The 11,732-nt window shown below is 46.6% G+C and overlaps 1 protein-coding gene across 1 annotated transcript in view; it reads left to right on the top strand.

Moving 5' to 3' along the window:
* The first annotated feature begins 868 nt into the window (after positions 1-868).
* MMD2 (monocyte to macrophage differentiation associated 2) overlaps positions 869-11,732 on the top strand; it is a 60,890-nt gene continuing 50,026 nt past the window's right edge. The window contains exon 1 of the mRNA XM_053556891.1: positions 869-1,205. Coding sequence (XP_053412866.1) covers positions 1,159-1,205 — 47 coding nt within the window. The 5' untranslated portion in view covers positions 869-1,158. The remainder of the gene's footprint in view (positions 1,206-11,732) is intronic.

The following is an 11,732-nucleotide window of genomic DNA, read 5'->3' as shown; positions in this document are numbered from 1 at the left end:
CCTACACCCTCTGTGTCCTCACTGATAGTGGTGTGTGTCCACTTGTGCCCAGCATTTGGAACACAGAAATGCATTAGATGGAATCCTTTGTTTTTTTCCTTCTAGTTGTGGCTTCTTCGGGGCAGGGGTCGTGGGTGGGACTATTTTCTGAACAGTGTGGCAGGATCTCAGATGTAGGCTGGAAGCTCGGGCTTGAAACCGAAGGGAGGAGACAGACAGGAGGAGGGTGAAGGGTGTGGGACCTAGGGGCCTTCCCTTCAATTTAGGGATAGTCCTTGGGTCCCCCAGGTCGTGTCGATGTTTCCTCTACGTGGAAGGCTGTCTTTTGCCTGTCTCAGCCTCCAAAAAGTATTCTGCCTTTCACGAGGAGCTCGGTTTTCCATAGCCCAGAGCCTGGCCAAGTTCTCCTAAAGGAGAAAGCTGGGTTTTGCAGAAGGTCCGGGTTGAGGTGGGAGCAGGTGCCGGGTGCGTTGGAATCGGGGTCATGAGGGTCGGTAGAGCCATGCCGTCCAGGGCGAGGAGCATTCCCCGGGGGCCGTGGCTCTTCCCGGGCCAGTCCCTGGGGCCGTCGCGCCTCGCAGGGAGGTGAAGGCGGACAGCGTCGGGAGCTGGGAAGCCGGGTCACCGGTGGGTTCTGGGGTCAGCAACGCAGGGGGCACCTATCCCTGCTAGACCTGCTCCGGCCCTCGGGGTGCCCTCGGCTCGGTCTGGTCCAGGCTGCCTTCTGCTCGCCTAGGGACTATGGGCGGAGGGATCTGCAGGCGCAGGCTTCGGAGGTCCCCGCCGCCCCTTGTCCCCGCAGCCCCTTGTCCCCAGCCCCCAGCCCCCAGCTCTCTGCTGAGAGCAGAGGGCTGGGGGCCAGGCGCCCGGGGACTGGCAAGGGGCGGCGCGCGCGGCCAGAGCCCGCGCCCCTCCCCCACCGTCCCTCCCCGCCCCACCTCCACCCCTGCTCCCCCGTCCCGCCCCCGCCACCATCTGCTAGGGATTTGGTGGCGGCGGTCCGGGCGCCTGCGGCTCTGGCTCTCCCTCGGGCTCCAGCCCAGCCGCGCCCCCGCCGGTGCCCTGCAACCTGCTGCTCGGCCTCCCGCGCCACCTGCCCGCAGATCTGAGCGTTCCCAGGGTCCGAGCCCCCAGACGGATGCTGATGGAAGCGCTGCGATGTTCGCGCCCAGGCTGCTGGATTTCCAGAAGACCAAATACGCCAGGTGAGCCGCGGGGACCGGCGGGCGGGGGCGGCTCCAGGCCGGGCTGCCAGGACCACGGGGCGACAGGTGCACTCCCTGGCCCGGCAGGAGGAAGCCGGCGCCGAGGTAGCCGCGTCCGGGCGTTTGAGTCGGGCTCGCGCCGGGCGGTCAGCCTCAGGCTCGGGAACAGCGGGTATCCCTGAGCCTCTTCTCTCAGCCTGCCTGAACCTCAGTTTCCACGTTTACAAGATATGCGTTATGAGAATCCCTCGTAGGGTCGCGTGAGGATTAAGTAAGCTGGTCCTTGGAAAGCACTTTCCATGGTGCCTGGAGCCCAGAACCGTCAATTGGGCGCTATTGTTAAGGATAAAGGGAGTTTGCACCGCCTCTGCTCACTTCTCAGCAAGTCGGAGGGATGGGTAAGTGCTCTTTTCAGGTGGGGAAACTGGAGGCTACCTGTACATTCCGGTCTTTTCACAGTGTGAGCCTCTCTGAGCCTCGTAATGGTGTCGGCAGATCCTGCCATGGGATTGCGGAGCAGAAGTTAAGCTCCTGTTGCTTGGATTTCCGATTAGGGGGCTGTGAGATGGGGTGGGGGACTACAGTGATTAAATTTCAGTAAAATTTTGTTGAGGGGTGTGCTTGCTTCAACAGCTGCATAAAAACCCTCTCCTTAAGTTGCCTCAGTCCCAGTGACTTTTGGGGAGGACAGGCTGTTCTGGCAGGTGCAGTCCCCAGGCTCTCTTTCGGGGGACCCCCTAGCCTGCTCTGGGTATCATCTGTTGCCTCTCTCCACTTCAGGTCTCCTGCCTTCATAGGCGGAAGAGCCATGTGGGTGCTGGGGCTTCTAGGCGGTGGTGAATTTGAGACCAGTGAGCTTCATTTTTCATACTCATGGCCATGTGACACGTTATCTCCAGGAGGTTGTTGAGAGTCCATTCATGGTGTTCATGAAGTCTCTGCAAGTTCTGGGTAGACTGAACACAGCTTGACCAAGAGGCACAGGGCTAGGATGGGCCCAGGGGAGGAAAGGCTCTCCGTCTCCATCTGTCCCTACATCCCAATCCCTGGGACATTGTGTGTCCTTTGCAAGGATGGGGAATCCCACCCAGAGAAGTGATACACAAGAAGGACCTGAGGGTTAGTTCTTGCAGATTTCCTCTCTCTGCAGAGTAGGGGCCTAGCTACACAAATCCACTACAATCTTTTCCAAAGTGAGCAATTGGACTTTCAAAGTCTTGCTCTCAAGCGTTCTGGATGCTGTTGTGAGACTTACGTTGGTGGAATGTTTGCCTGGAAGGGAGAAGCCCTGGGCTCAAGGTTGCATATGCAGACACTCTGAAGCCTCTGCAATAGGGACTTGCCTGTCCTGCATCTTGGGCAGGTGTTTCAACCTCTCTTGGCCTCAGCTGGCTGATCTGTAAAGACAAGAGAGTTGGTCTAAATAATCTCTAGAGTTGGACACCCAAGTCACCCCTCTGTAACTGAAATAGAGCTGTCTGGCTGGGGGCGGGGGCTAGTCTTCCATGCCTGGACTGGTGCTGCTACTGTGGGTGATGGGTCCAGTGAGGAAATGGACTGATTGCCTCAATTAGAACTATTTTCTGTTCCCTTCCTGTCATACAATTCTTACTACTGTGCAGTCCACAAATTAAGTCCTTAATAAAAGCTTCTTGGTTGAATGATTTAATGATATAACCCAGTGCTGTCCATTAGAGATATACAAGTCACAGATGTAGTTTTAAATTTTCTCGTAGCCATTCAGTTTAATGTATGCCTAATTTTCCATCTTGTTATAAGGAGGTCAAACTAAACAGGCGAAATTATTTTTTTGGATTATATTTTAGTTAACTCTATCCGAAGTATTATGATTTTAGCATGTAATTAATATAAATAAATTATTCACGAGCTATTTACATTCTTTTTTTTCACTGCGGGTGTTCCATATCTGGTGTGTATTTTATACTTACAGCCCATTTATTTTATTTATTTATTTTTTTAAATCTTTTTTTTTAATTCTTGTTGTTGCAGTTTTTAGCCGGGGCTGAACCCACCACCACCGGTATATGGGGCTGGTGCCCTACTCTTTGAGCCACAGACACCACCCCCTTACAGCCCATTTAAATTTGGACTAGTCATAACTCCAAGTGCTCACATTTGGCTAGTGTCTACCATATTGAGTATCCTCCGTGGTAAGAGATGGCTTTTCCTATTTAAATGCTATGTGATGGCTCAGCGCCTGTAGCTCATACACTGGAGCTGGTGGGTTTGAACACAGCCTGGGCCTGCCAAACAACAATGACAACTACAACCGAAAAATAGCCGGATGTTGTGGCAGGCACCTGTAGTCCCAGCTACTTGGGAGGCTGAGGCAAGAGAATCATTTAAGCCCAAGAGTTTGAGGTTGCGGTGAGCTGTGACATCACGACATTCTACTAAGGGTGACATAGTAAGACTCTGTCTAAAAAAAAAAAATCCTATGTGATACTGCAGAAGATAGCCTCCCTCTCTGAGCCTTGTTTCACAAAGGATGGCTGGACCAGTTGATCCCTAGATTCTAACCTAGAGTCCATGATGTAAGTAACCATCCAATAAAGCAGAATATGGTTTTTCTATATCAAGAAACATATTTATCATATAGCTAAGGATAAATGTCATAAGGATTAAGACAGTGTGATGCAGCATTAGGGAAATTGCCTAAGGGAGCAAAATAGACCTGAAACAAATCCATTCATATGAAGGTATTTTATTTTTGACAGAGATGATATTGCTGATCAAACTAGGCAATGATTGTCTATTGAATAAATGGGACAGAGACAATTTATTATTCAGATGGGAACAATAAAACTAGAGCACTACCTCATACCATACAGAAAGAAGGTTTTTAGATAGTTTAAAAATGTAAGAATGAAATAAATAAAAACTTTAACACTTTTAGAATGTATAAAAGAATAACATTTAGACTTCAAGGTAAGTAAAGATTTCTGAAGGCACATAAAGTACAAACCATAAAAGAAAAGATTGATAAACTAGACTACATTAAAAATTAAGAGTTTCTATTTATCAAAAAATGCCAAGAAGAAAGTAAAAGAGAAGCCACAAACTTGAAGGACATATCAGCAACACATGTAACCGAAAAACAATTAACAACCAAAATACAGAGAGAATAAGACACAAACAGGCACTTCTTGAAAGAGAAAACACAAATGGGTAATAAACAGGTGAAAAGTGGCTCACTCTCAGTGGTAATCAAAGGAATAAGAAACAAGATACCATTTTAATATTCAGTAATATGAAGTATTATAAGATACTTCGGAATTATCTTGTAACGTTGGACACGTCCACATCCGAAGACATGGTCATTCTGTTCTGGGGTTCTGCCCATGTTCCCCAGGGGAAATAGACAGGGATCTTCTCAGTAGCCTTATTCTTGGTGAGCAAGACCCTGAGGTGTCCCAAACAGCCATCATGGGTACAGTAACAGAGTAGTATCCAGAAATGAAAATGAACTCTCACTCTAGGCTACAATATGGATAAATTTCATGGATATGTTGAGTGATGGCAAAACATAAAGGAAAGTATGAATCCAAACATAACCCTCAAGGACAGGCAAAGCCACTATATTGTTTAGAAGTGTGTAAAAAGCCAGTCAGGGTTCCCTCTAAGGAAGGGAGGGAAGAGGTTGAAATTGGGGAGAGCATACAGGGTGCTTCTGTGCCTTGGCAATGTTCTCTTTCTTGACTTGGGAGAAAAACAAGCTGGATTTTTTTGTGCCCTGGAAGGTAACACAGCTCACTTCCCTTGAGTGAGACTCACTCACATGGCCACACCCAGCTGCAAGGTTGGGGTTAGGGGACAAGTGTAGTCCAGCTGTGTGTTCATTACGGTTCCCCTGCCCCCATCCATACCCAGAATCGCACTGGGCATCTGAGAAGGTACAAGTCAAAATCTGTTGAATGGATATTGGCTACATGATACTGGCTATAATTTATGGCTATAATTGCAATATATCCTTTGTGGAGAAAATGTTCTAAATAATGCAAAGTAGGTATAAAAATGATAGCAGCAGTCACCCTTAATTCCACCACCTCAGGATCCTCACTGTTAACATTTTGGTGTGTTTTATTCCAGTTATTTTTCTATGCATTTTAAGAAATAGCTGATACTACATACCTCACATACAGTGTTGTAGCCTAATTAAAAAAACTTGACCTGCTGCGATGCTGTTTCCCTTATCTTCATTAATTACGTACAACCTCAGCCGAATGTATGCTTCATAGTCCATCTCATTGTTGTAGCCTGCTTTATTTTATCATTTTCTACTTTTGGACATTTAGGTTCTTTTCAGGATTCTACTCCTGTACGTAATGTTGCAGGGGACACCTCCGCAGCAAGGCACCAGTGTCCCGGGGAATTTGCTGTACAGAAATATTCCTGACCTGTTGTCTATTCTGGGCATTACCTAAGTCCTGTGGTTCATAAGTGAAGTTCCATGTAATGTCCACTTGCTGGCCAGTTTATAATAACCAAGTGAAGTGGCCCCCACCGAGAATGGCTGGAGAGATGAAGTTCTTGTCCAGGGCTTAAAGTTACTCCTTAGGCCCCATAGACAAAGGTCAGGTTCCAGCTTGAGCTACAGAGAGGGCCTTTGGAAGGAGCTTGAAGCTTGTGGTTTAATTTTGCCCTCACTGAGGGTGGGGTGAAGCCCATGGTGGCCCTGGCTGAGCTTCTAAAGATTTGGTTCCCCATATTACTACCTGGCTCTTTGAAGCCACTTAGAACCAGTCATACTCCAGCTAGGACTCCATTATTCTGCAAGGTGTTGGGTTCTATAAACCATTTTTGTTCTCAAGATGATTAAGATGATATATGTAAAGTATCCATCATAGTCCTTGTATACAGTTGGGTGCTCAAAGGTGGTGGTTATTGATGTCATAGTTATCATGATTTACAGTCTGTTTCTTTATAGAGAGGATTTGAGGCAGTTTGTAAAAAGCAAGTTTCTCAAGATCTATGGGGTTGTCTGAGCAGCCCTTTATTCTTGGCAAGGGTCTTTCCAACTTCAGCAGGTTTCTGCATGTGTGGGGTAGGGAGGGTAGAGAAGTGTGGTTCACCTACTTCTATCTTGTTGGGCTACTGGAGATTGGTCCCTAGCAGGGCTCACTGGGGTGGAGGAGATTAGCTCTGGTCATGTGGCAGGCCTTGTGCTGAGCACTTTCTAACACCATCTCATCTAATCATTCCCACAGTCCTGGGAGGAGGTACATTTTTTAAATCCCTATTTGGTTTGCCCTGGTCTCAGCAAATGGAGGGAGTCACACAGAGGTTTGTCTAATTCTTCTTGGTTTTCTGCCTCCCACATTGATAATGCCAAGGCCAACTGTGGGGAGAATTATAGTCGTAATAATTGACTATAGTTAACCATCACGTGATGGTTTACTCCCCACAGGATGCAGACTGAAATTCAGAGTTCTCCTTGCTGCCCAGGCCCTTGTAGGGGCTGGCCGGGCTCTCAGGACACACTACCTGTGGGTCAGCCTTCTTTATCCCTTCACTGACTGGTCCACTCCTGATGTCCACAGGGCAGGAGTGAGTGTACAAGTGGAAACCCAAATACCATGTGTCTGATGATTTAAAGTTAAAAATCAAGCTGAGGAGCTTTTCAGTGAAAGAGATTCTGTCTGCCTATGTGAAAAATATATTTCTAAATTGACAAAATTACAGTAACTGCTACATAATTGAAGACTAACCAGTATCAAAGACAACTGGTTTTGTTATTAATACATGGTAATTGTGCTGAGCACTTCTAACACCATTTCATCTAATTGTTTCCACAGTCTGGGAGGAGGCACATTTTTTTTTTTTATCCCTATTTGGTTTGCCTAGGTCTCAGAAAATGGAGGGATTCACACTAGGTTTGTCTTGGCATTTGTTGCTGGGCCAGCAAAGCTTGGATGAGTAATAAAAGAAAAGCACACATAATTTATTAATTACCATATATTTCATACAATTTATTTTTTTCTTGACTTCACTGCTGCAAAATCAATGACGATGTTATTCATAGTCACAATTATCACTTAAGTTTAAGTTCTATTAACAGTAATAATCTAAAGCTGTGCTATCCAATATGGAAGCACTAGGCAGCTGTGGTTATTTAAATTTAAATCTAAATTCATTAAAATTAAATAGAATCAGCAGGCCAGCTACTCGGCTTTCTGGCCACATTTCAAGTGCTCAGTAACCACATGTAGCCAGTGGTTATCACATTGAAGAGTATAGCTATAGGACATTGCCATCACTGCAGAAATTTCTCTTGGGGAGCAATAGTCTAAAAGAGTAAAATGTACAAAGTAAGCCGGATGAGGTGGCTCACACTTGCAAATCTAGCACTCTTGGAAGCCAAGCCGGGGGGATTGCTTGAGACCAGGACCAGCCTGTCTCTACAAAAAAACAGAAAAATTAATTGGGTGTGGTGGTACATTCACCCGTAGTCTCAGTTGCTTGGGAGGCTGAGGCAGAGGATCACTTGACCCCAGTGAGGTTGCAGTGAGCTATGATGATGCCACTGCACTCTAGCCTGGGTGACAGAAAAAAAAGTACAAAGTAACAAAAAGAAACCCCCCAAATTTAAAGTATATGTTAAGAAATGGACAAATTTAAATTACTTTTATACTAAAGTATCCAAAATGCTCTATTCAATTAAAAGGCAAAATAGAAATTAGGATTAAGAAGCATAAAAGTTAAAGTCCAAAGGTAGTTAAATAAAGCTGAACTATTTCATTTGATTTTTTTGAAAATAGGACTGAATCTTATGAAAATGACACCACTCAATGCCCGAAGGTTCAGTGTCCATCTGATTCCCAGTATAAGGAATGGGAATCATGTTTTATGCAAGTTAAGTCTAGCCTGACACATGTACTAGCCCAGTGGTCATAGGCATTAACAAATGCCATTATGGTGTTCCTGCGTACCATGCATACCTGTTAGAAGTAGCCAAGACCTTGCATGAGTGGCTCTGAAACCTGGAGCTGGGAAATGACACTTTCTTGGGAACCTATAGCATTCATGCTACCTGAGAGGAAGACTCTGACCCATGGATGAATTTGTCTTTTCTCTTTGCTGAGTACTTCTGCTGCTCAAATCCTCCCCATCTCCAGTGTCAGCCATAGTGCATCTCGTAAACCTCCATAGCATTTGTGCAATGGTTTAGTTATTGCTCTGGTAAAATACACATAATATAAAACTTTCCATCCTAACCATTTCCAAGTGCACGGTTGAGTGGCATTAAGTGCATGCACACAGTCTTGTAACCATCACCATCATCCATCACCAGAACTTTTGCATCTTCCCAAACTCAAATCCACCCCCTTTAAATACTCACTCCTCATTTCCTGTCCTGCAAACTCCTGGCAACCTCCTTTCTACTTTCTGTCTCTATGAATTTGATGACTCTAGATAACTGAAATGAATCGGAAACATAGTATTTTTGTCCTTATGTAGCTGGCTAATTTCATTGAGCATAATGTCCATATCCATGTTGTAGCAGGTGTCAGAAGTTTCTGACTTGTTAAAGCCAAATAATATCCCATTGTATGGCTATGGAATCATCTATTGTTTTGAGGACACAGGACAAGAGATGAGGAGAAATACTTCCCTGGGGCCTGCCCCGTGTCCCAGTCACAAAGTGGAAGTTTAGGATTACAGGTCAGAGTGTGGCAGTATGAGCATTGGACCCTGGGGGCCCAGGTGCTGGAGGGTTCGTGCTAGCTCATGTCTGTGTTAGGAGACCCCTATGAACCCTGATCCTTAAGGTACTGCCTGGATCCACAGCATTGGTGTTACAGGGAAACATTCTCCCTACTCACCCTGACACTGAATGGGTGGGGTTTCCACACATTGCAATATTTTAGTCCTTTGTGGGCACCAGCTAGGTGTCCTATAGTTTAATTCAATTCATCCTGTCCCCATCATACCTCCAGGGTGAGGGCAGGGTAGGTGGGTCTCTCCCATGTTTCCTGGGAACAGGTGGCACAAATGAGCATGTGAAGATGGTAGGGGTGGAATAGCACAGCTTGTGGGTTCTGGCATCCAACTGCCTGCTTTTGCATTGGGACTCCCCACTAACTGACTATGCGATCTTGGGCATGCCACATGGCCTACCTGGGCTTCAGTTTCCTGTGCTGGAAGATAGAAAATAATAATGGCAGTAACTTCATAGAGTTGACTGAGAGAGCCTCAGTGTCCTCATCTGTAAAATGGATCTGTAAGGTAGGCCTGTCACAGAGTTACTGAGGCACTAAACACTGAGCACAGTGAGTGTGTGGCCCAGAGCCTGGCACAGGGCGAGTGAGCGGCTCTCCTGCTTGGAGCCCAGAGAGGCTCACTTGGCTTCCTTGGGTGCAGAGGGGGGACCCGATGCCTGTGGGGTGTGTCCCTCTGGCCTACATGGGGGCCCTGACTGACCACAGAGTTGACAGTGACCAACTGTAAACAAAGCAGAGGGGGCCCATTCTGGGCTGCTGCTGAAGTGAGGCTTCTGGATACATCTCCCTTCCTGCTTCTTCCTGCAAGTATGTCAGCTCAGCTTGTCAGTCAAGGAGGAAACAAAAAGAAGTCATAGCGGGGCCTTTGCGGGCCCATTGCCCATAGGACCGGATTAGAGAGACTCATCTCAATGCTAATTATCTGTGCTCAGGACCTTCCTTTAAGGGAAGTAAGCACCAGACCAAAGGTGGGGTGTCTGTTCTTCATCTCCCTTATGAAGTCCCCTCTTCCCAAATATCCAACTGGAGCAGTAGCTGGGATCACTAAGGACCCCAAGAGGGTCAAGGCAGGGATGGTCTGGGTCTCCCCATGGCTCCAGTGAGGAAGGAGAAATAAATCTTATACTTCTTAGTGATCCTGAGAAAGCAGCAGGCAGCTGCAGAAGAACTCCTCTTCTAAAGATAAGAACAAACTTTACACTGAGCTGAAATAACCCTGAAAAGCAAAAGAAGAAAAAAAGACCTTGTAACTAATAACAATATCTTGGTTTCTAACCTCTATAGCCATAACTATGTAGCTGATATTGAACTGAAGAAAAAAAAGTATAAAAGTGGGAAAAAAACTGTTTCTCGGACACTACTCAGCATCTCACGCCTTGAGGCACCTGTGTTCTCGCTGGCAATTAAAGGTTCTTTCCTCTGTATTGTTGGTGTGTCTGTTTTAATTCTCTGCAACATTCTGATTCCCTCTCTGGGAAAATGAGCAGGTGGATTAGGACCAAGAGACTGTGGGGGCTTCCCCACTCCGATGTAGCACCCGTTGGGGATACTCCCCAGCACCCAGTCTGACGCCATTCCCTAAGAGCATTCCTGTGCAGATTACAAGGAGTGGGGGGGCCTCAGCAGTGTGGTGGGGAGGTCCCATGGTGGTCCTCTGCAGCGGCAGCTGACCAACAGAGGAATGAACATATGGGGGGAATAGCACGTCTGGATTTAGGTAAGAACTGGATTAAAAATGGGTATAATACTAGAAAAGCCCACTCCAGAGAGTGGAAGAGGAGCTTGATCACCTCCTTGAGGCAGGAGCCTCAGGAAAAAGGGACGGGAAAGGGAATTGACCTCCATGAGGCAGGGGGCCTCAGTAAGAGGGGTTAAAAGAAACAGGAGGAGGGAGGGGGCCTCCATGAGGCAGAGGGCCTACAAGAGTAAAAGAGATTAAGAAGAATCATTTAGCCTCTGTGAATAAGTGGTGTGTGAAAGAGTGAGTCACTCTTTGTATAGCTCCACATAGCGACATCGTAAGGCATAATGGTGACTTGCTGTGCAGCAGCAACCAGGCCCCAGGTTTATACAGGTGCACCTTAGCTAAGAGGCTCCTTAAAGCCTTGGAGAGGTGCAGCCAGGCAGGTGACTGAGAGATCTTCAACCCCCCCTTGTCTGTCTGCACCGCAGGGATGGGTTTTGCACCATCTAAGGAAACTCTCCTAGGGTTAATGGTTCAGAATTTTAAAAAGGGCTTTGTCAGGGTCTATGGAGTTACTATGAACCTAAAAGATTGAGGAATCTTTGTGAGCTAGAATGACCATCCTTTGGAGTAGACTGGCCATCAGAAGAGAGCTTAGATGTAAGTCTAGTAAAGTAGGTATAGAGAGTAGTGACTGGTAAGCCTGGAACCCTGATCAGTTCCCATACATAAACACTTGGCCATGATAACATTTGCTGACCAGAGAACTGTTGATCTCAAGGTTCCTACACCACATCATTGTTAACTGTAACTGTGCCCCAGGAAGAAGAATAGAGATTATTCATGAGGCCAGAACAAGACAATTTAGAGTCAGAGTTAATTGCTAAGTGGCCTTAGGTATGGGCAGAAAACAATCCCTCTGGATTATCCGTAAACCAGGAACCTGTGTATGTGAAACTAAAGACAGGGGCACAACCTGTCAGACAAAGGCCATATCCAACGCCCCGGGCGGCACTGAGAGAAAGAATTCAGGCCCTTTTAAACAGGCTAAGGTCTTATGGAATTATCCACCTCTGCTAGTTAGAATGGAACACCCTTTTT

The sequence above is a fragment of the Nycticebus coucang genome, chromosome 12, assembly GCF_027406575.1.
Source record: "Nycticebus coucang isolate mNycCou1 chromosome 12, mNycCou1.pri, whole genome shotgun sequence".
NCBI lineage: Eukaryota > Metazoa > Chordata > Mammalia > Primates > Lorisidae > Nycticebus > Nycticebus coucang.
The sequence above is the reverse complement of the archived record's forward strand: the minus strand, read 5'-3'. Positions and strand labels throughout refer to the sequence as shown.